Source organism: Myotis daubentonii, chromosome 3 (genome assembly GCF_963259705.1).
Source record: "Myotis daubentonii chromosome 3, mMyoDau2.1, whole genome shotgun sequence".
NCBI classification, from domain to species: Eukaryota; Metazoa; Chordata; class Mammalia; order Chiroptera; family Vespertilionidae; genus Myotis; species Myotis daubentonii.
The window spans coordinates 129,862,559-129,886,958 of NC_081842.1; the positions used below are offsets into that span (position 1 = coordinate 129,862,559).

At 43.6% G+C, this 24,400-nt stretch overlaps 2 protein-coding genes and 1 pseudogene across 7 annotated transcripts in view; 1 reads left to right on the plus strand and 2 right to left on the minus strand.

The window, feature by feature from the left end:
- Positions 1–8,258: 8,258 nt before the first annotated feature.
- Positions 8,259–13,222, minus strand: LOC132229707 (large ribosomal subunit protein uL1m-like; annotated as a pseudogene).
- LOC132230694 (AP-2 complex subunit beta-like) lies at positions 8,785–11,732 on the plus strand. The gene is given in 3 exon segments (XM_059688545.1): positions 8,785–9,242; positions 9,245–9,523; positions 9,526–11,732. Coding segments are annotated over 3 exon segments (2,787 nt in total). The 5' UTR covers positions 8,785–8,833; the 3' UTR covers positions 11,625–11,732.
- A 346-nt stretch (positions 13,223–13,568) lies between the features above and the next one.
- CAGE1 (cancer antigen 1) overlaps positions 13,569–24,400 on the minus strand; it is an 85,820-nt gene continuing 74,988 nt past the window's right edge. For all 6 annotated transcript variants that reach the window (XM_059688547.1, XM_059688548.1, XM_059688546.1 and 3 more), the window contains 2 exons: positions 16,718–16,757; positions 13,569–13,799 (listed from right to left, as the gene is read on the minus strand). In XM_059688547.1, the coding sequence (XP_059544530.1) occupies positions 13,758–13,799; positions 16,718–16,757 (82 nt within the window). In that variant the 3' untranslated portion in view covers positions 13,569–13,757. The remainder of the gene's footprint in view (positions 13,800–16,717; positions 16,758–24,400) is intronic.

Here is a 24,400-nt window from a genome sequence, read left to right on the forward strand (position 1 = left end):
CTCTACCTCTTAATAAATTTCTACTTCTCCAATTCATTGCTCCCATCAACATACAAATAAAGCATAATATTGTCCATCTTAAAAAGCAAAATTCTCCTGTGGCCTCTGTTCCCGTTCAGCAACAGCCTCATTTCTCTGCTCTTGGACACGGTGCAGCTTCACTTCTCTGCCTATTCCAATTGGGCTTTTATTTTCACCCCTGAACGAAAACATCCCCATCTTGCTAACTCCAAAAGTCATCATCTGAGCCTTCCCTCTCCAACCCTTCCCGTAACACTTGTTTCTCTAGGCTCAATGACAGCCATACCTTCCCAGTTTCCTTTCACTCCCCTGGCCCCTCCTTGTCTCTTCCTGGCCCCGAAATGTGGGCCTATTAAAATACATATAGTAGCAAGGCTGGAAACTAACTAGTATACCTTCTGTGAGAGGGCCTGGAGGTCACTCTGTTACCAAAGCGATAAGGAATGCACCCGTGAGGGGGACTCCAGGCTCGCTGGGACCAGTGGTCAGCTATCCTCCATAGACTAGGGCTGAGGGTAAGAAATGCTGTTATGGAACAGGCTGAGAGCAATGGGGATGAGAGAAGGCCAGTGCAACTTAACCATCAGAGACAAGGCGGGTACAGTTGTCACCATGAGCTGCAAAGTCAGAATAGGGAAGAAGTGATGAGGATGGGCAGGAGGACTAACCTGTAGAAAGCTATGGGTGATGGGCTCTCAACTTATTGCTTATTTATATAACTAAGTAAATCAAGAAAGATTAGGAGGCTGAGGGCAGTCACTCCAATAAAAAGTCATGATCTGTTTCTCAGCTGGGCCTGAACCAGTTCTTGATCCAAGAACCCAGTAACTGAAGAGAAGCCAGCCTCTGTGATGAGGTGCCCTGGAACACCATAGCAGATCTCATTCAGTAAACACCCCAGGAGCCATTGGACACTGACTCACAGTGATCATGCAGTGAGGAAGGGAACACCCAGACTTTTAGATTGTTGGACAGAATGTCAGTTCAACTGACATTATATCCATGACCCCAAGTACCAATATGGCCCCTTCTAGAGTAGAGCATGTGGAAACCAGGTCCAGCTAATGGTGGGCCCTTCAGGTTCTCAGACCTATCCACTTCTGGTCCCTGAAAGTACAGATGGAATGCTGTTTGAAAGGACCCTCACACTGGTTCCTAGTAAGAGCTATTAAGAGTTTGAATGGCCAAGTAAAAGCTTCTGAAATTGACACGACCACTCCCCTTCTCCAGCTGAGATAGTAAATTAAAAACACAACTATACCCCAGGGCAATGGTAGAGCCGTGTGTCACTCTCAAGGGGTGGTGGACTCTGTCAAGCTCTGGTTTAACTTGCCAGCTGGCCTCTCCAAGAACGAGATGGATCACAGCAGAGGACTGGGTGATTCCAAAGCTTTACCAAGTGGTCGCCTCAGTGCCTCCTGCTCAAATGCAGCAGCAGATCCCAGTTTGCCCTGCATGTTCCCTGGAACAAGACTGACCAGAATCCTGGAGATATTTGGGGTGGAAACAGTGATTGATTGTAAACAGGTTAGAGGAAATGTTGGGGGTGGAAGTGATGGAAATACTCTAGAACAAGATATATATATAAAAAGAGGTAATATGCAAATTAGGCAGGGACACCATAACAGTCAGGATCGGACAGGAGGAGGTTGTGCGCAGGTGAGGCCTGGAGTGGAGATGAAGACAGAGTCAGGGGGGCTGGCCCGAACCGCAGCGCCATGGCTTGGGCAACCCTCCCCCCTACCCCCTGGAGCCAGAGCAGACACAGACAGGGACAGGGGGTCAGCCTGAGCCGCTGCGCTGCAGCCCAGAGAGGAGAGGGCGGGCCGAGAGTAAAATGTTGACAGCAAGTCCTTTCAGTCCTTTCAGTATAATCGGGGTAGTAGAGGCCCACAGAATGATCATTTCCTTTCCTATGAAACACATCACTCTGACACACTATTTACAATTAAATAAGTTCCACATATTTTGACATTTTACAGCCCTGGAAAGTTACATATAACGATCAGCAAAGTGAGAAGATGAAAAGAATTTTTAGTCTTTTAAAGATGTAACTAATTTCTGTCTAGAAGACAAACCATTCGAAAAGTGATGGTTTTATTGTCCTATAGGACATTAGCCAGATTATATCTAATTTAACAGTTTTACTTCAGGCTTTCATCTTTGGCAATCTCCTTTGAACAGCATTATCATTCTGCCAGTCCCTTCACTGAGTTAAACAGAACTTGTGCATCTGCTATTATGTACTTGGATAAGAATTATATATTTAACACATGCAAAAGTTTGTTTTGACACAATAAAACAAAAGATCATTTGATTCTTCCCTGGAACACAGAAAAGCACAAACTTGAATCATTGGTGTGGTTTAGGCTAATTTTCCAAATATTGTTAATGAAATTCATGTAGGGATCTTCACAGAGCCAAGAATTCTCTCTTTCAGGCCGCCTACATATTCAGCCTCTCTAAGGAGGAGGCCTGTTATTCTATGATTTGTTTTTTTAATACTCACCAGAGGATATTTTTTTTTCACTGCTTTTTAGAGAGAGTGGACAGGAGAGAGAGGGAGAGGGAGAGGGAAAGGGAGAAGGTCCGCTCACAGCCGAAGGCAGGCCCTTGCCAGGAGTCCCACCTCTGCATCTGAGCTGCAGAGAAACACCTTTTCTGACTGCTCATTGGCTAAGCTCCCAGTACGCCACTCACAATGTTCTTGCTAACTTGCCTAATAAAAATCCAAGAAGGTGATCTAGGGTTTTTCCACCTCATTCCTGGAGGAAAAAATGAAGGTCCGCTGCTGGATGGGGCTAAGAAATGTCATATCCTGCCCTAGCTGGTTTGGCTCAGTGGATAGAGCCTCAGGCTGCTGACCACAGGGTCTGGGTTCAATTCTGGTCAAGGGCATGTACCTAGGTTGCAGGCTCCTCCCTGGCTGGGGCCCAGGTCAGGGCTCATGCAGGAGACAACCAATCAAAATGTCCCTCTCACATTGATGTTTCTCTCTGTCTTTCCCTCTCTCTTCCACACTCTCTAAAAATCAATGGAAAAATATCCTCAGGTGAGGATAAAAAAGAAAGAAAGAAATGTCATATTTTATGAAAGGGACATCTTGAAAATGCCTAAAGAAAGTTGTCATTTTTTCCTAGTGAACAGACTGGAGTCCGTGTTAATGAAAACACCTTGGCAGCTGCAGTGGCCAGCAGTGGCAGCAGCAGGGGAGTGATGGGGGCGGCGCCTTCCCCTGATCAGCCAGGTTGCCTCCTGCAAAGAGAGGCCTACTGATGGCTTAGGCCCATGTGGACTGGGCCTAAGCCATCAGTAGGACATCCCCTGAGGGCTCCCAGACTGTGAGGGGGGCAGGGGGCGCTGAGGGACATGCCCCCCCCCCCAGTGCATGAATTTCGTGCACTGGGCCTCTAGTATGACTATAAATTTGCTGAAATCATTGACTTGTACACTTATAATAGGTGAATTTTATGGTATATAAATCATCCCTTGATAAAGGGATGAGTATATAAAAAGATCTATCAATTATAGTAATTCCTCATGTGTTTATGTACTGTAGTTTTTAAACCTATTTGTATGAGAGTAGAAAATATACATATTGGTCTCTGCCCGAGTTTCTGGTGCAGAGCTCCTGAAATCCTTGGAAATTGCTAAGTGGTGAGAGCACTAGGAGTGGTGAGAGCACTAGTGGTGTTCTACTGAGGTGACTCTGGATGGACTCCTGGATGGGGGCAGCTCATCAGAAAGATTGAACCATGATTAGAAACTTGGACTTTTCAGCCCCACACTCCATTCTCCAGAAAGGGGAGAGGAACTGGAAATGGAGTTAATAATCAACCAGGCCTATGTGATAAAGCCTCCATAAAACCTCAATGGTATGGGATCCAGAGAGCTGCTAGATTGACAAACACATCCAAGTACTGGGACGGTGCTGCACCCCAACACCATGGGGACAGAAGCTCCTGTGTCCAGGACCCTCCCAGACCTCACCCTGTGTATCTCCTTATTTGGTTGCTCCCCTGTTTTCTTTACTAAACTGGTGAACATAAGTGTTTCCCTGAGTTCTGGGAACCACTGTAGCAAAATGATCAAACCTGAAGAGGGGGTTGTTGGGAACCTCTGATTTATAGTCCATCAGTCAGAAGCACAGTGACAGCCTAGGCTTGGGATCGGTGCTTGAAGTGTGGCGAGGACAGTCTTGTGGCACAGCTTGATCTGTGGGATCTGACACTCCTTCGGGTAGATAGTGTTAGAAGTCAGTTACATTGTAGGACAGCCAGCTGATGTGACAGAATTGCTTGGTCGGGGAAGACACCCCCGCCCCCCCATGAATGTGATGTCAAGTGTTGTGAACGTGGTAAGAGAGTGACAGTGAAGGAGAAACACCGCAGGGAAAGAAGTGAGTTTGCCTAAACACAATTCTTCTAGCACCAAAGTTCTCTGATTAAGGATGTTCAAATTCTCTAGTCCAAACTGAAGTACCAGAATGCATCAGTGGAGTAATTTCACCATTTCAATGATGAGATCTTGAAGATTCTCCTTTCGGAACATCTTTTGACCTTGGCCTCATCTACTATAAAAATTTTCAACTGTATTTTCAGCATGTCATGCTAAATTAAAAAAAAATGTTTTTCATGCAAGCTTGGCCTTGCTAAATACAGGAAGATCTTCATCCAGTTTCACAACTTACCCCTGAAAGAGATACAATCATGAATTCATATTAACTCCCCGAGTCCTTTGTATATTTCAGACTGGATCTGCTAGATTAGACTATATATGCCACTGACTCACACTGAGTTGTGTCTTTATAGGCAAATGTTATAATCTATTAAAGAGAGACATAAAAATATTTACATTGACAGTACACAGTCCTATAATTGCTCTCAAAATAGTATTTCTATGAACTCAGCTAGTATGAAGGAGCCAGGCCTTGAACTTAAATCTCATGATGCCATGTTGAGTGCTATTTGCTGTAGGATACTATCTCCCAAGTTCTGTACTTTAGGGAAGAGTGTGCTAAGTACCATTAGAAAGTCAGAGATATAATAGAGGAGATAGGTGTTACTTTCAGATAAAAATGAAGATGACATTTAAATTAGGCCTTGAAGGATACAAATGTTTTAAATTGAGGAACTGGGTGGTGGAACTGGAGAAGGGAGGAAGTTTGGTTAAGTTAGGACAGAGAAGGGCATTCTCAGGAAAGGACACAGTATGGGCCAAGGCATAGAAGTGGCCTGGGGCCAGGGCATGTATGGCAGGACTACGAAGTGAAAACTTGAAACCCTATCCATAAAATATAATTAATATAATGTGTATTCTGTGACCTGTTATACAGCCTTTAAAAATGAGAGTGGCCTATTGAGACTGCCACTGTGAAAACATGTTTATCAGAAACGCTGTGAGTTGAGCTAGCCACTTGATGAAGATAATATATGAAAGTGCTTTGTAAACTGTAAGAGCAATCTTTCAGAAGGTATCATGGGGAGTGAAGAGAGAGGACCCATGACAGCTTTAGAGGAGAAGAGGGGTCAGTAAGAATTTAGGCTGGGTAAGAATTCAGTAAAGAGTCATAAACTGAAGGTGTAAGAGAGTAAAAATTATTGATGGACCAGGTCCTCCAGAATATGCTTTGGGTCAGAATTGAGGGAACAAGGGACGAGAAGGAAGGAAAGAAAGTGAATAAAAATACAGAACTTGTGAGGTGGGGAGGACATTGTAACTCCTTGTAGTATCCTGTGAGAAAACCAAAGCTTTGCTCTGTGAAGGCAGAAGTTGAGGCTACTTCAAACCTTTGCCTCTCCCCTCAAGCCTCCTACAGCCAGAAGAGAGTGAGCTCCCTCCACTTACATCCCAGCTCCCAGCTGCCCAACGTGCCTGTCCTGATCTCCTTTCTTCAGCCTCAGGGGAAGATGTGTCCCCGCTCCTATGCTGAGCCTAGTCCCTCTTTCCTCCTCTGAGAACTTGATTCATCAGTTTTGCCTAATTTCTCCTTTATCTTCAGTCCCTTCCCAGACCATTGGATCCTTCTCAACAGAACTTACGAAATATCTCCCCAACATTCCACAGCAGCCTTACATGCCACCTACCTTTCTTTGTAGCATATCTTCCTCTGTCCCTCTTGTATTCTCTCCTTCAGTTAAGATGCCCACCACCCAGCTAGAACCCTGCTAGGCTTCCCAGACTCCTCTCTCTCCACTCCCAGAGCTAACCAATTCCCAAATCATTTTCATTTTACCTTTGAAATCACTATCATTTTCATTTTACCTTTGAAATCACTTTGCATCCATACCTTTCTCATTATTATCACTGCCACTATTTTAGCTCCTGGACTCAGTTTTTCTTGCCTGGAGCACTACAGCAGCATCTTAACTGGTACTTCTGATTCTAGCGTCACCCACCATCAACCTACCCTTTATATCATTATTAGGGTGATCTTTCAAAAATGCATGCCTGATCATATCACTCCTGTACTTAAAATCCTTCAGAGAAAAAGAAGAAAAAATAAGTAAAAATAAAAATAAAAATAAAATAAATAAAATAAAATCCTTCAGAGCTTCTCATAATGATGAAGTCGAAATTTCTTAGTATGTATATAACATGATCATCTTATCTCCTGTCCTAGGAAGAACATGGGTGTTAGACAGTACTTGTGGTCCAGGGATTGTAGCAGGGTGTCTCAGGCCTCTGTGCTCTGAGTGTGCTCTTGCTTTCCTCTTCTATCTAAGGAATATCCAGGCAGCTATGCTGATCTGGCTCAGGTGACACTCTTTCTGTAAAATCTTCCCTGAGGTTTTCTCATACAGTCCAGGGCCATTTCATCTATGCTTTTAGAGCACCTGGGGCGGTTACACCGACACCATTCTAGAACAGAGCTGATTTATCTATCTTTCCCGACGGATTATGTAGTCCTTGGTGATCTTTGCTTGATTTTTCTTTGTACCCTTGGCATCTACCACAGAGGCTGTCACATAGTTTACTGACAGTCACTAAATGTTTACTGAATTTGACTCTGCATCCTTGAACCATGCACCAAAGGAGACACATTCATGTTGAGACAACCTGTAGGTAAAAGATCATAAATGTGTAATAGACACATGGCAAATGCAGTACTTAGGCACACAGTCCTGTATGTAGATAACCTGTGTTAATCTTTTCATTCCGACTGTTTCATCACATTGGTGTGCAGGTTCCAGGTGCTGCATTAGCCATCTTTATCTTTTTTTTAAAAGAAAAATTTTCTCCATTGCTTCTTCATTTACTAAAAATAATTTCACGCCGAAACCGGTTTGGCTCAGTGGATAGAGCGTCGGCCTGTGGACTGAAAGGTCCCAGGTTCGATTCCGGTCAGGGGCATGTACCTGAGTTGCGGGCACATCCCCAATAGGAGATGTGCAGGAGGCAGCTGATTGATGTTTCTCTCTCATCGATGTTTCTAACTCTCTATCTCTCTCCCTTCCTCTCTGTAAAAAATCAATCAAATATATTTAAAAAAAATAATTTCACAATACAGTAAACCCTCAATTTAACAGACTTTGGATTTAACAGACAAAATTTCCACATGTTATATACGAAAATTAATACCCTATTAATCTGAAAATGTTTTTAACCAAGATTTTCTTATAGTTAAATTAACAGGTGTGTTTTGGTTATTAATTCACTGTTATTTTTAACAAATTTTAGCAAATAGGCTGTATGTTGGGGAAAAAACACTAGTAATTTTGCCAACATAAATACATATATATCTACAACTATAGTCTACATATTTAAATCCAAGAGATACCACTCTGTAAACAATGTTCGGTGAATGACTAGCACGTGATCACACCGCATTGTGCAGGGCTATTGGTTCTGTTGTCCCGTGGCTTGGTGGCTCAACCTTCTGCAGCAGTTTTAATGTATACAGGTCAATGTTCCCCCTGCACTAAGCCACGCCCCAGCCATGTGCATTCGTTTACTTGCAGTGACTGGTGAATGCATGCATTTACTAGATCTATTCAGTATAAATTTAAAATAACAGTAATACATGTAGAAAACTTTCCTGTGAAATTAAATTTTTCATACATACTTAATTTTAATTACACAAACGTGCCTACTTAAGTAAAAACAGGTAAACTAATTAATTTGTCAATTTTTTAACATACACATTTGGAAAACCTACTTTATTATATAACGAACTTTAACGGACACCCTCTCACCCAAATTAGTCCATTATATCAAGGTTTTACTGTACAACTCTTTCAGGCAGCTTCTCTGTTGTTTTCTTTGGTTTCTACTTCTTTAGGCAACAATGGCTTCATCTTTAATAACAAACCTTCCCTTGTCAAAGTAGGAAGGAAAACTCGTACCACAAAAGGGTCCCAGATTCAGCAGTCTGTGCCTACAAATTTCATTGATAACAGCTTGCAGATTGGCAGCTGCCTGGTCACTTGACATATCCAGTGTTGCTACTTTGGTCTCCAGAAAGTTCTCCCTTTCTTCAATCTACCTTAATTTCATGTCCAGTTTTAAATAGCATCTTGGGGGATGTCACATCCAATGGAATTCCAAGTAAGTTTTGGAAATCTTTTTTCAGTTTCTTCTTTAATGGATTAAGCTTGGGCATTATTTCTGGAACAGCTACATAAAAGTCTGATTGAATTTCATCATCCAAAACCTTCTGAATCAGATTAGTTCCTCCTGCAAATGCAGCTTCATTTTCCCCCTGCTATTTTAATCTCTGATGCATTCCCTGTAAATACAGTAACTTTACTGGCTCTCCGGCCGCTGCCGCCGCCCCGCCCTTGCCTCCAGTGCACATTAAAGAGCCAACACCATGACTGACTCCAACTATTTCACAACCAATAAAAAAGGAGAAATCTTGGAATTAAAGGCTGAACTCATCAATGAAAAGAAAGAAAAGCGGAAGGAGGCTGTGAAGAAAGTGATTGCTGCTATGACTGTGGGGAAGGATGTTAGCTCTCTCTTTCCAGATGTAGTGAACTGTATGCAGACTGACAACCTGGAACTAAAGAAGCTGGTGTATCTCTACTTGATGAACTATGGCAAGAGTCAGCCAGACATGGCCATTATGGCTGTCAACAGCTTTGTGAAGGACTGTGAAGATCCCAATCCTCTGATTCGGGCCTTGGCAGTTAGAACCATGGGATGCATCGAAGTGGACAAGATCACAGAATATCTCTATGAGCCCCTCCGAAAGTGCTTGAAGGATGAAGATCCCTATGTTGGAAAACAGCAGCAGTCTGCGTGGCAAAACTCCATGATATCAATGCCCAAATGGTGGAAGATCAGGGATTTCTGGATTCTCTGCGGGATCTCATAGCAGATTCAAATCCAATGGTGGTGGCTAATGCTGTAGCAGCATTATCTGAAATCAGTGAATCTCACCCAAACAGCAACTTACTCGATCTGAACCCACAGAACATTAATAAGCTGCTGACAGCCCTGAATGAGTGTACTGAATGGGGCCAGATTTTCATCCTGGACTGCCTGTCCAATCATAACCCTAAGATGACCGGGAGGCTCAGAGCATCTGTGAGCGGGTAACTCCCCGGCTATCTCATGCCAACTCAGCAGTGGTGCTTTCAGCAGTAAAAGTCCTAATGAAATTTCTAGAGTTGTTACCCAAGGACTCTGACTACTATAATATGCTGCTAAAGAAGTTGGCCCCTCCACTTGTCACTTTGCTGTCTGGGGAGCCAGAGGTGCGGTATGTCGCCCTGAGGAACATCAACCTAACTGTTCAGAAAAGGCCTGAAATCTTAAAGCAGGAAATCAAAGTCTTCCTTGTGAAGTATAATGATCCCATCTATGTTAAACTAGAGAAGCTGGACATCATGATTCGTTTGGCATCTCAAGCCAGTATTGCTCAGGTTCTGGCAGAGCTGAAGGAATATGCCACGGAAGTGGATGCTGACTTTGTTCGCAAAGCTGTGCGGGCCATTGGACCGTGTGCCATCAAGGTGGAGCAATCTGCAGAACGTTGTGTGAGCACATTGCTTGATCTCATCCAAACCAAAGTAAATTATGTGGTCCAAGAGGCGATAGTTGTCATCAGGGACATCTTCTGCAAGTATCCCAACAAGTATGAAAGCATCATTGCCACGCTGTGTGAGAACTTAGACTCGCTGGATGAGCCAGATGCGTGAGCAGCTATGATTTGGATTGTGGGCGAATATGCTGAACGAATTGACAATGCAGATGAATTACTAGAGAGTTTCCTGGAGGGTTTTCATGATGAGAGCACCCAAGTGCAGCTCACTCTGCTCACTGCCATAGTGAAGCTGTTTCTCAAGAAACCATCAGAAACACAGGAGCTGGTACAGCAGGTCTTGAGTTTGGCAACACAGGATTCTGATAATCCTGACCTTTGAGATAGGGGCTATATTTATTGGTGGCTTCTCTCAACTGACCCTGTCACAGCCAAAGAAGTAGTCTTGTCTGAGAAGCCACTGATCTCTGAGTAGACAGATCTTATTGAGCCAACTCTGCTGGATGAGCTAATCTGCCACATTGGTTCTTTGGCCTCTGTGTACCACAAGCCTCCCAATGCTTCTGTGGAAGGAAGTCACGGAATCCATCGCAAACACTTGCCAATACATCATGGAAGCACTGATGCAGGTGACAGCCCTGTTGGCACCACCACTGCCACCAACCTGGAACAGACTCAGGTTATTCCCTCTCAAGGTGACCTTGATCTCGGTCCACCAGTCAATGTGCCACAGGTAACCTCCATGCAGGTGGGAGCAGTGGATCTCTTGGGAGGAAGACTAGATAGTCTGGTGGGACAATCCTTCATTCCATCATCAGTGCCTGCAACCTTTGCTCCTTCACCTACTCTTGCTGTGGTCAGCAGTTGTCTGAATGATCTATTTGAACTCTCTACGGGGATAGACATGGTACATGGTGGATATGTGGCTCCTAAGGCTGTCTGGCTGCCTGCAGTAAAGGCCAAAGGCTTGGAGATTTCTGGAACATTTACTCATTGTCAGGGGCACATCTATATGGAAATGAACTTCACCAACAAAGCTCTGCAGCATATGGCAGACTTTGCAATCCAGTTTAACAAGAATAGCTTTGGCGTCACCCCCAGCACTCCTCTGGCCATCCATACACCACTGATGCCAAATCAGAGCATTGATGTCTCCCTGCCTCTCAACACCTTGGGTCCAGTCATGAAGATGGAACCTCTGAATAACCTACAGGTAGCTGTGAAAAACAATATTGATGTCTTCTACTTCAGCTGCCTCATCCCACTCAATGTGCTTTTTGTAGAAGATGGCAAAATGGAGTGCCAGGTCTTTCTTGCAACATGGAAGGGTATTCCCAGTGAAAATGAACTTCAGTTTCAGATTAAGGAATGTCATTTAAATGCTGACACTATTTCCAGCAAGTTGCAAAACAACAACGTTTATACTATTGCCAAGAGGAATGTGGAAGGGCAGGACATGCTGTACCAATCTCTGAAGCTCACTAATGGCATTTGGATCTTGGCTGAGCTACGTATCCAGCATGGAAACCCCAATTATACACTGTCGCTGAAGTGTAGAGCTCCTGAAGTCTCTCAGTACATTTATCAGGTCTACGACAGCATTTTGAAAAACTAATAGACTGCTCTGGTGCCCTCCGGCCACCCTGTGATCAGTGCAAGCCAAGAACTCTTAACTAGAAGAAATTGTTTTGCCGTGTAGAAGCTGAACCTAAATACACTGAGGCCACCCCTCCAAAAAAATACAGTAACTTTACTGATTTCTGAAATGAATGGGTGTGGCAAACTAAGAACACTAGCAAATGGTTCCACTTTTTCTTCTTCCTCAGTGCCATATCCAGTGTTACATCAAGATAAACACCTTGCTGCCTGACCAGTGTGGCTCAGGGGTTGAGCATCAACCTATGAACTAGGAGGTCAGGGTTCAATTGCTAGTCAAGGCACATGCCCCAGTTGTGGGCTTGATCCCCTATGGGGGGCAGGCAGGAGGCAGCCAATCAATGATTCTCTCTCATCATTGGTGTTTCTATCTCTCTCTCTCTCTCCCTTCCTTTCTGAAATCAATAAACAAATATATATATTTTTAAAGATAAACACCTTGCTTTGGATTCATCAAGTCCAGAATTTGAAATTTCTTAAGTAAATGAATAACTTTCTTTATCTTCTATATCTGCCTTGGATATAAGTGTTTTAAGTAGACATCATCCTCAGATTTGCCTTCCATAAAGAGGTATGACTTTATTTTTTCTATTTCATCTTTGTTTTTATTTGATGCTTTTTCTTTGGCACCTTTTTTTTGTTTTCTTTCCAGGCTTCCTAACAGGAGCAAAATATCTGTGAGGCACCTGAACACATGCAGAACAAGAATAAAGAGGCATCTGATAAACCATCTTAGAGAGACTATGCCTTTGAGATATCAAGACTCTACCAAGGGGTCTGCCAGCCGCTCCGTGTTGGCCATTCCGGATCTAGCCGTCTTCATCTTAACATTTGTCCTTCTATAATATTTTAATTTTCCCTAGAGGATACCATGAAACATGATGATGATGATGATGATGATGATGATAATGATAATAATATCTTTGTGAAACTTAAGTCACTTCCAAAGCTGTCCATGTTTGATTTTCTGAAACTAAACAGTCATGCTTGTGAACTCTCTGTGCATTTCTGATGGTTTGTCTTAAATTTGATGGCAACTTTTTGAATTTGAAAAATTAACAAATTTTATATTTCAAAATTCATATAAGACCTGTCCTAAAGAATCCCCTATCCCCCAAATAACAATAATAACAGCTTTTCTTTATTCAGCACCTCCTACAGGGCCAGATATATATTTTCCTCTTGTGCTTACCTGGTTAATTGAAGTGCAAAACTAATTTCAGTGAGATAAAATAATTCCTTCCCTTTTCACTCAAGTTGGTTTTTACAGAGAGAGGAAGGAAGAGGGAGAGAGAGAAACATCAATGTGAGAGCAGAACATCGATTGGCTGCCTCTGCATGCACCTTACTAGGCACTGAGCTCGAAACCTAGGCATGTGCCCTGATCAGGAATCAAACCAGCAATCTTTCGATGCATGGGATGATGTCTAACCAACTGAGCCACACCAGCCAGGGCTCAAGATATATTTTTGATTCAACAGTTACACCTCTATCCTAGCTCTGGGATTTACCTAAAGAACAAAGTATATTCTATGTTCACTTGTCTTTCTGATACATATCACAAAATCTGCTATCTCTGGTTCCTTTGTTTAAATTCAAAACTAATTCCTCAAAACGATGTTAAGGAGGAAATCATAGCATTCGGTCTCAAAAGATAAGTCCTCTCTTTTCATCTATGGTTTAATTCCAAAGAATTTCAAATAAGTGTCCTTTTAACTTTAGTTGGCAGTAGGAAGAGCCTGGTGCCTGGAAAGAAAAAGGATGTCCTTCAGGAGGGAAAAAGTTGAAATAAGATACATGACTACTTTTATGTGTCACTAAAGACCTGATAACATTGGAGCGATATTCTGTGAAAATGAAAATAGATATTTGGAAAATCAGCCATTGTATTAATCTGTTTTATTAAAGTAGAATATATTTGATTGTTTACAGGACGAAATTAGAAAATAATCACATTTTTTGGAATGTAAAATTTCACCATTTATACAATTTTAATGTATCATTTGTATGGATTGATCGGGGTACTATGCTTAGTAGTGACTGCTCCTGGAGTGGTTGACAAAAATGATTAATGTTTACTCTTCAGTCCTGTTTAATCTAAATCATTTCCATTTCCTTCTGAAATATCTGACATCTAAAAATGAAAGGGAAAAAATGTTAAGTTTTCAGGAAAGATAGGCAATCAGTGACAGAACAAACAGAGATTCTTGATTACATATGGAATTCTTATTCCATAAATAGCTCGTTCCTGATTACATATGAAAAGTGGTACAAGGAAAGCCTATGGGATAGATGGACGTAACAAATAATACCAATACTATATTTTAATCATATTTTGTTTGTTTCAACCTTTCTCCATTTAAGGGACATGATAAGGAACAAAGCTGGTTGAGTTTCATCTTCCTTGGTTTGGTTGCTAGCTGGCAGAATGAAGGAAAAGGAATAGAAGTAAGAATCTAAATAGTCCATGAAGTGACTCACCAGCACAATATAACCAAGAGTTGGTAGTATTAAGGTGTCCTTGTAACTACTGCAACAGTTGGGTCTCAATGGGGCACATAGAGTGGAGACCTTTGTCCTCTCCCTCACAGAGCTATGTCACAAATAGGCCATGGTATTTATGAATACACTAGATCCTGGTGCATGGATTCGTGCACATTGAAAGTAAATTAATTAGAAGGTGGCCAGCGGGGGAGGACTGGCACGCCCTGGAGCCAACCTCTCATGGTATTTCTCCAGCCGCCCACACCTGGGGTGGCACTGGGGCTCCAAGGGCGTCTGTGGAGTGAGCTGGGTCCCTCTGGCAAGTGGGGTCCCTCATCCTGGCCTGTAGGGATTAGGCCAAAACCGGCAGTCTGACAACCCCCAAGGGGTCCTGGAGTGCGAGAGGGCACTCTGCAAAGTTGCAGTCGCTTGGCAGCTCCTGCGTTGAGCATCTGCCCCCTGGTGATCATTGCACATTATAGCTACCAGCCAGGCAGCTGGTTGGCGGGTACTTAGCCTTTTATATATGTAGATGTCCACTGCCTGGGGTGGGACAGGGGCAGCAGCAGCTGCTGTATCTTCTATTAGTAATTACTCCAGAAAGGGTACTTTTGGTCCTAGGTCTACAAGCAAGTCTAATATTCACTCCCATTTAGTACCTATTATGGCATAGGTGCTTGGGGATACCAAAATAAATATGAGACAATCCCTGCACTAAAAGAGTTCTAGTCAATTCAAAGAACATGCAAGAAGAGAACTAGTGAAATGTTATAAGTGCTATTGCATCAAAGGGTATGGTGTGGAAACATGGGAGGAAGTATCATTTTGACAGGGCAGGAGATGGAGCTTGAGCTGGTAATGGGAAATTAAGTAAGGAGGAGGAAAGGAGTCATTGGGAAGATTCCAGGTAGGGGGAACTGCATGGACAATCACAAGAAAGCATAAAAATAACATAGCACATTTAGAAAATTTCAAATGATTATATAGGGTTGGTGTGTATGCTGACAAGCAGCAGTGACTGAGCAGACTGGATAGGAAAGAAAGGGTTAGACCATAGAGGACCTTATGTGCCAAGCTAAAGAGACTGGATTTGAGCCTGAATGCAACTGAGTACTACTGGAGAGCTTATGTAGGCGAAAAGCATAATCATATTTTGCTTCAGAAAGATCACTTTATCTACTCTGTGGAAGACAGGAGGAGAGCAAAACTGGAGGCAGAAACACAATTAGAAGATGACTGTGGGAGGGCAGAAAAGAAATGATGAGGGCTTGACATGAAGCAGTAGCTGTGGGATGAAGTTAAGAGAACCAATACAAACAAAGGTCCAGAGAGAGGGGTTTCTAATTATAAGACAAACTTTGATTAGAGGCCAAAAAGGCCCTCATCTGAGGATAGAGTGGAAAGCTAAGGTGAACATTACTGAAAGGTAACTTCAGGAACTGATGCTTAATCTTGTGTGATTATCAAATTACACAGAAATATAACATCTTATCTAATAAAATAGAAACATGCAAATTGACCATACCTCTACTACACTCACAAACCATGGCCACAAGCCAATCAGAGCGACTATAGGCAAATTAACCCAACCAAGATAGCGGCCCAGCAGACATGGAGCTGGAGCAAGCAGGAGGCTTAGTTGCCCCAGCGATGGAGGAAGCCAAGCTTCCTGCCTTCCCTGGCTGGCTGTTGCCTCTGCATAAAGCAACAAAGTTTCAATTATAGAAGATAAATAAATCCCAGATACCCGGTTCCAGCCAGCCTCCACTGGGAGCTTGGGTGGCTGGGGGCTGTGGCCAGCCTGCAAACAACCATCAGCCCCTCACCCAGGATGGCCACACCCATGGGGTGAGGGTCCCTGCTGGGGGGCTTGGCCAGCCTGCAAACAGCCATCAGTCCCTCACCCAGGCTGGCCAGGCACTCCAGTCCCCCACTCTGAAGGGGGTGTGGCCAGTCTGAAAATGGCCCTCAGCTCCTCACCAGGCTGGCCAGGCACCCCAGCAGGACCCCCACCCTGATCTGGGACACCCTTCAGGGAAAACCAGCTGGCCCCCACCCATGCACCAGACCTCTATCCTATATAGTAAAAGGGTGATATGCAAATTGACCTTAACAGCAGAACGACTGGGAATGATTGGTTACTATGACACACACTGACCACCAGGGGCAGATGCTCAATGCAGGAGCTGTCCCCTGGTGGTCAGTTCGTTTCCACCGGGGGAGCTCTGCTCAGCCACAAGCCGGGCTGATGGCTGCCAGTACAGCGATGGTGGTGGGAGCCTCTCCCGCCTCCTCAGCAGCACTAAGGATGTCCGACTGCAGCTTAGGCCTGCTCCCTGCTGGCAAGTGGACATCCCCCGAGGGCTCCCAGGCTGCCAGAGGGATGTCTGACTACCAGCTTAGGTCCAATCCCCTGGGAAGCAGGCCTAAGCCAGCAGGTGGTCATCACCTGAGGGGTCCCAGGCTGCAAGAGGGCACAGGCCGGGCTGAGGGACCCCCCCCCCCCGAGTGCACAATTTTGTGCACCAGACCTCTAGTTCTTTATAATGATCATCAAATATGACCTACCTCAGGCATGGATTTTAGATGATATTCTAATCTTCTTGGTCTGTAGGAAATAGGAAGAGAATAATGAGAGAATGAGAGAGAGAGAGAGAGAGAGAGAGAGAGAGAGAGAGAGAGAGAAAGAGAGAGAGAGGGAGAAATGGTGTCGAGAACTAAAAATAATGAACCAAGTATGCTGTTATTTAACATATTCTTTCCCTCACTCAAGGAGAAACTGTCATTTAGGATAGAATTATAAGACCCTAAAAGATTAAGCTAAAGATTTTCAGTATGTAATATATGGATCATTCTCAATGTAATTAAGTAAATATGTTGAGTCACAGTCTCATTACATTTTAACACTCTCATAGATTTGCTTAGGATAAAATTTTGGCTATGATTTGAAAACCTAAGAAATTTCCTTGAAAGTGATTAAGAACTAGAAGCAAAAATAAGAGGTATGAGACTATTAAAGTGCCCATTTTTTCCCCCTGTTTCCCACTGTTTCCTCTACTGAAGACAATTGGCAAAAGCAGCATCATAATTTTGAGATGACATAGTAGTCCAAAACATGTTCCCGTGCTGAGTTCAGTGAGGCCAATTGGCCAGTGAAAGGCTTCATGAACAGTGGTGGCTGAAGGCTGGTGTAAGTCTTAAGTTTTCTAAGAAAGAGCCTTGAGAGCTCTTCTCCCTTTACCTCCTTGCTTCAAGGCCAAGCTAAGTCTATACATATGGGCCTCAAATTTGTTGTGAAAATAGGCCACATGTTATTTATACAGTAAGGAAATATCTGAACTAGTGAAAAGTGTAAAAATTTATATGCAAATTTCTTATTTTAAAATAATTCTGGAAAAACATATTTCACAATTTCTCTCAGCAACTCAGAAGAGATATATGCAGCTTAAATTAGCAATTACTGAACAGCTGTAATATACCAGGCATCAGATCTTATCTTTCATATTAAGAAAAAATAAATTGTTGTTAATCTATCACTTGGCAAATATAATTCAAATCTGTTAAGGAGTTTTAATTTAAAAAAATATATATATTTTATTGATTTTTTACAGAGAGGAAGGGAGAGGGATAGAGTTAGAAACATCCATGAGAGAGAAACATCCATCAGCTGCCTCCTGCACACCCCCTACTGGGGATGTGCCCGCAACCAAGGGACATGCCCTTGACCGGAATTGAACCTGGGACTCTTCAGTCCACAGGCTGATGCTCTAGCCACTGAGCCAAACTGGTCAGGGCAGGAGTTTTGATTTTTAAAACATAGCTGTATTTGCAAACGGTAAGCTGAGCAAACATGACATATAATCAAAATGCACATTTAATGTCTGCCTCCTCCTTCTGCTTTAGACTTTTGCCATTCAGGGAAGGAGCTTTTCCTTTGCCACTGGCTGACTACACAGCAGGCCCAAAGAGTTTTTACTCACTTTAAGGCAGTGGTTCTCAACCTTCCTAATGCCGCGACCCTTTAATACAGTTCCTCATGTTGTGGTGACCCTCAATTTCATTATTACAAATTGAACATAATTAAATCATAGTGATTAACCACAAAAACAATATTTAATTATATATGTGTTTTCCGATGGTCTTAGGTGACCCCTGTGAAAGGGTCGTTCGATCCCCAAAGGGGTCGCGACCCACAGGTAGAGAACCGCTGCTTTAAGGTAATAGTCAATCCTCACTGTGAGGCAAAAACACAGTCTCAATTCAGTAGGCATATTATCCAGTCTTAAATAGTAATCAATCCTTTAACCTTCTTTCAAAAGTAGGACTTCTCCTCCACCTCTCCCAGCTACGGCTTCAGTTGGTGGACCCCATCTACCCTTGGAGGCCAATTTCTGCTCTCTTTGCTCACAACTTCCTCCATTTTCAGCAGAAGAGATGGGATGTAGGCTGTAGGACATTCTTACTTGGCTGAGTGATTACACAATCTCTGGGCTTGGCAATGGCTAAAGCTGATTCTCTCTCTTCAGAGCTTGCTTTTGCTAAGGATCTCTGTCCTACAGTTGGGCAGAAATATAATAGTGGGGACTAGCTATAGTTCTAAGAAATATTAAACATACTCTGTTAACTGTGATTAGAGAAAGCACATCTGACCTGGCTGAGAATTGTATGCCCCAGGACATGGGAGTTAACCTGGGAATGTGAGCCATTCACTTTTTCCTAGAGCTGCCAATCATCATGGAAAGATTAACAACCTTGTTGCTGAAACAGTCTGGTCCTGGAGGTGCCCGCTCTTTGCGACCCTCAACCCACATTGCCTGTAACCTGTAACCATTGTACCTTGCCTACTTTCCCATGCCTGTAATTCCTCCTTTCCCATGTAATCTTTGTTCTTCTACCCAATATAAGCAGCTGGTTTATGGGGGTAAGAGGAAGAGCAGATTTTCGTGGATGACCTGCTGCTCTCCCATACTGCTGGCATTTTTGGAATAAACGCTCATACATGATTCAACCCTGTCTCTGTTTAATTGGCTCAAGTAGTGACAATTAAGTAGCCCTGACCCATTCGTTATCCGGTTTCACTGCAAGTCCCTTGACCCAGGCTTATGCATCTCTCATCTGGTGGTCACTTGATATTTCTTCATCAGCCCCGAAGAACTGTGTGTTCCCTTTCAGCTTCTTGCTGCTGATACCCCTCCAGACAGCCTTGAGCAGAGCCCACAACAACTCAACTCTCACTTGCATGGTTCTTAAGAAACTATCGTATACATCCTTTGTGCTCAGCACAGTCTCAGGGAGACTAGGCCACCCCCAACACAGCCCCTCTGTCCTTGCACGGCACAGTTGCTTTATTTAGCTTTCTCAGGCATGAGTGAGTCACTGATCCTGGTTCCCAACTCTTAGGAAAAGCATTTCTTTCCAAGCTCTTTAGGTGATCTCCTGAACCCCTTCACAAGCCTTTAGGGAAAAGAGGTACAATTACTTAGGGGTAATGGGAGCTCACAATCTGACAGAGTCAAAGGAATCTCTTCTCTCATCTTCTTCACTCTCCACACTTTTTATATATGTTGGATCTGGCCAAGGAATATGAGTCGTGAAACAAATTCTCTGAAATTTCCTACAGAACCCTTGCACATGGGGAAAACTCATTCTCATTTTGGGAACTAGTAAATGTTTTATTAGTACATCAGGAATTAGGCCAGGAGGAATCTGATTTTTAAAACCTACTATGGTCTTAACCCCATTAGGTTTGCAAATATACCTTGTAGCATCAAATACTGGAAGATTATAAGAGTTAACATTAGTGTAAGAAAATCTGATCATGAAATCCGTTCTGCTATACATTTATAGCAGGTAAGCTGTTTTATTAGACAAAATCTTAACTCATAGTCTTTATAGTACCTTCCTTAGAAGTGATCTGAAATTCCATGAGAGCAGGGAACCTGGCTTTCTAATTCAGATCCTACGAAAAACATTTATCAAGCAACTGTTTTATGCCAGGCAAAAAAACCAAACCCCCAAAACAAGCACTTTCATAGACTATATTTTTAATCTTTTTAAAAAAGATTTTTAAAAAGCTTTTAAAATTTTATTACTTATTATTATACATATATATTTTATTATACATATATCCTAAAGTGAAAGACATTATTTATAAAAAGAAAAAAATTACCTTGGTTTTCTGGCTATATCTTTTCTGGCTATATCTTTGGGCCTTGTAATTAGACCTTCCAAATGTTTATTTCTCTCTTCTAAACTGGAAAAAGAAACAATTCAAATTTGACTAAAATTGATTTTTCTAAACTAATACTTTGTAGATTCATTGGAGAGTTTGAGTATATAAATTCAAATGTGATCTAGCTGTCTCCACATCCATCCATCTCACTATATGGGTAATTGGGATTCTTTCCTAGCAACTCACATTATTTAATCAGTTTTTCTCTTTATAGGTACCAGTGGTGATGAAGGAGAGCAGACAGCAGTAAACCTATAAAGTGACATTCAGATATTCTTCTCTTTATAGGGTGGGTTGAGAATCAATTACCCTGTATGAGTAAACCCAACATGATCCTGGCGGCAACCTGTTAACAAAACCCCTGAGCTGTGAACTGCTTTGACATGGGGAAATGTGTAAGAGTGTTACAGGAAGGATCACAGCATTCAAGTGGCCTACAAGACATTTACTTGTGTTCTGTTTCTATGGCTTTTAGCAAAAGAGGTAAGTAGTGGGTTCCCTTGCGCCCCTAGAAGGGAAAATTCAATTAAGATAGTCTCTCCCAAACTCACATTCCCATCCAGGGAGGGTGTATTAGTTCCCTGTGACTGCTGTAACAACAGACTTGGTGGCTTCAAACAACACACATATGTTCTCCCACCATCTGGAGATCGGAAATCTGAAGTCAGTTTTACTGGGCTGAAATCAAGGTGTCTGCATGGAGATGTCCCTCCGGAGGCCCTAGAGTTGGATTCTTTGCCTTGCTTTTTCCATTTCTGGAGGCTGTCCTCATTTCTGATCTCATGGCCCTTCATTGCATCTCCTTTTCTCCCCTTGCTTCCATGGCCACATTGCTTCTTTCTTTAATCAAATTTATTTCTGCCTCCCTCTTGTAAGAACAATTGTGATTGCATTTAGAGCCTGGGTGGACAATCCAGGATAATCTCTCCATATCAAGATCCTTAACTTAGCCCTAGCCAGTTTGGCTCATGGGATAGAGCATGCAGACTGAAGGGTCCTGGGTTTGATTCTGGTCAAAGGCATATGCCCAGTTTATGGGTTCAATCCCCAGTAGGGGGTGTGCAGGAGGCAGCCTATCAATAATTCTCTCTCATCATTGATGTTTCTATCTTTCTCTCCCTCTCCCTTCCTCTCTGAAATCAATTTTTTTAAAAAAAGTCAACCTTAAAAAAATATTTAATTTAATAAATTTGCAAAGTCTCCTTTGTCATGCAATGGAACAGTAGCAGGTGCCAAATATTAGGATTTGGATATCTTTGGGGGATATTATTCAGCCTGTCATAGAGGGTAAACAGACCCTGGGGAACAGGAAATTCTATTGCAAGGGTTATAACCTCAAATGCTTATGGGAAAGTCAGGCAAGTATGTGACTAAAGCCAGATAAATGTGGATTAGGACAAACCAGGGATCAGATCTTGCCAAAGGTTGCCATATGGGAATGTTGCAGCAATGATGTCAGATCTTATTTTTAAATATATTTTTATTTAGCTATTTCTAAAATCCAAGGCAGATTGTGAAGATGGTGGTGTAGGTAAATGCTGGCACTTGCTGCCTCCCACAACCACATCAAAATTACAACTAAAATACAGAACAACCATCATTCAGAACCACCTGAAATCTGGTTGAATAGAAGTCCTATAGCTAGAGCAGCAAAGAAGAAAGTGCATTGAGACTGGTAGAAGGAGCAGAGGCGCAGAATGGGCTGGTCCAACACCCTTGTGTGGCATTTCTTTAGTTGGGAGAGATATCTCTAAGGCCTCCCATAAGAAGCAGGGGTTCCAAGTCCACACCAGACCTCCAGTCCAGGGTTCAGAACTGGGAAGAGAAGTCTCCAAAACTTCGGGTTGTAAAAACCAGCAGGTAATTTTGGCTGAGTGAGTGACATGGGAGGCTGCTGGAGTCTCAGGTATTCTTCTTAAAGGCCCACATGTGAACTTACATGGTCTTGCTTTCTCTGAGTTCCAGTGCCGTGCAGTGGCTTTGGGGGAATTCAGGGACATATGGGGAGGAATTGGACTGTTTGGCATCAGGGAAGGAACTCGGGGGCAGCTTTCTCCCAGACAGGGGTACTTGCAAGGGTCATTGTTCCTATGCTGGGACCTCCCCTGTCACAGGGCTGACTGGCAGCCATATCTGAATTTCCATCAGCATGGTCCACACTCTTCACTCAGCCCTGAGACCCCACCCCATCCAATTTTTAGCCCCACCCAAGCTGTTTTCAGCCTCTTTTCCATATGAATGGCCTGTCCTGGCTCAGACTGCAGACTTTGCTAAAATCTCTTAAACAAGCAGCAGCTGGGGAGTTGCCTCCCAGAAGTACTTCATAGCGGCCCGAGTGCAGGCGCCTAAGCGTCGGTCTCATGGAATTGAGTGTGACTACGGGAGCCGGAAGGATTGGGCCGAGCATTTCCTGAGCAAAGGGCTGGCTGCAGCTCCGAGGTAGTGCTGAGTGTGACAAGTGTACTTTTTAAAAATTCCGTGCTGTTATTCTCACACTGCAATGGCCCGAGCTCTAATCTCGGCTAAGTAATAATTCATCTGTTAACTTAGTGGAGATGCGTCTAAGTGCAAGTGCCCCAAACAGGTGTCAGCCTAAAGGTGACCTCTTCTAGCCCACAGCACTCCATTTATTTCCATCATAACAGACAGAGTGGAAGGGGGCAGAGGAAGGAGAGAGAGAGAAACATTGATGTGAGAGAGACACATCAACTGCTTGGTGATCAAGCCTACCACCAAGAAACACTGCTGCAATAAAAAACTCGATTTACCCTATCAATGTGAGCTGAGAGAACTGAATCCTATGTCTACTCTACACAGGATAATTTAAGGGGAATACATACTTAGACTCAGCCTTAATAGTCCCTGGCCACTAACATGCTTTAGTAAACATACTCTCAATATCACCTGGACGCAGGTTGAGAGATCTTTCCTACATGAAGTCAAGAACCCACACACTACAGGCCGGCCTGAGGCAGACCCGCTCTGGGCCTGGTCCCTGTCCACTAACACTGGCACATACTTTTCTTTTTTTCCTTGTTTTCCCTTTTTTGTTGTTGTTCCTTATTTTTTTTTTTGCTTCTTTCTTTGTTCTTTTTTGTTTGTTTGTTTGGTTTTGGTTTTTTGTTTCTTCCTTTATTTCCTACTTCTTTTCACATTATTTTTTCAACCACATGAGCAGCAGATACGTGAGCAGTGCACTCTTGACCAAGGAGCATCAGCCCTGTGAGCAGCCTGCCTTGAGCCTAAGAGCAGCAGCCTCATGTGGCCTGCCCCTGTCCAAGGAGCAGCAGCTGTGTGAGTGGCCCGCTTCACCATCCGAGGAGCAGCAACCACACGAGCAGTCCGATCTGTCCGAGGAGCAGCAGCTGCATGAGCAGTCTTCCTACGTCTGAGGAGCGGCAGCCCTGTGCAGCCCGCCCCATCCAAGGAGCAGCAGCTGCGCACAGCCCGCACCCTAGACTAGTCCGAGAAGCAGCAGCTGCACAAGCATCTTGCCCTTGCCTAAGCAGCAGCAGCCACACAAGCAGCCTGCCCAATTCGAGGAATAGCAGATGTGTGAGCAGCCCATCCCCATCTGAGGAGCAGCAGTTCTGCAAGCGGCCCGGCCCCATTAGAGGAGCAGCAGCAGCCCATCCCGGCCCAAGGAGCAGCAGCCCCACGAGCAGACGACCTACATCCGAGGAGCGACAGCCCTATGAATCATGCACTGGTCCGAGGAGCAGAGCCACAAGAGCCTGCACCTGTCTGATGAGCAGCAGCTAGGTGAGTGGCACGTCCCCATCTGAAGATGAGCAGCCACGCATGCTGCTCACTCCCATCAAAAGAGCAGCAGCCTCGCAAGCAGCCCACCCCCGTCTGAAGAGCAGCAGACTTGCAATCAACCTATCCAAGTCCTAGGAGCAGTAGCCCCACAAGCAGCCCACCACATCAGAGGAACAACAGCAGCGTGCAGCCAGCCCCCATCCAAGGATCAGCAGCCACGTGAGCAGTGCACCCCAGTTCAAGGAGTAGCAGCTGCG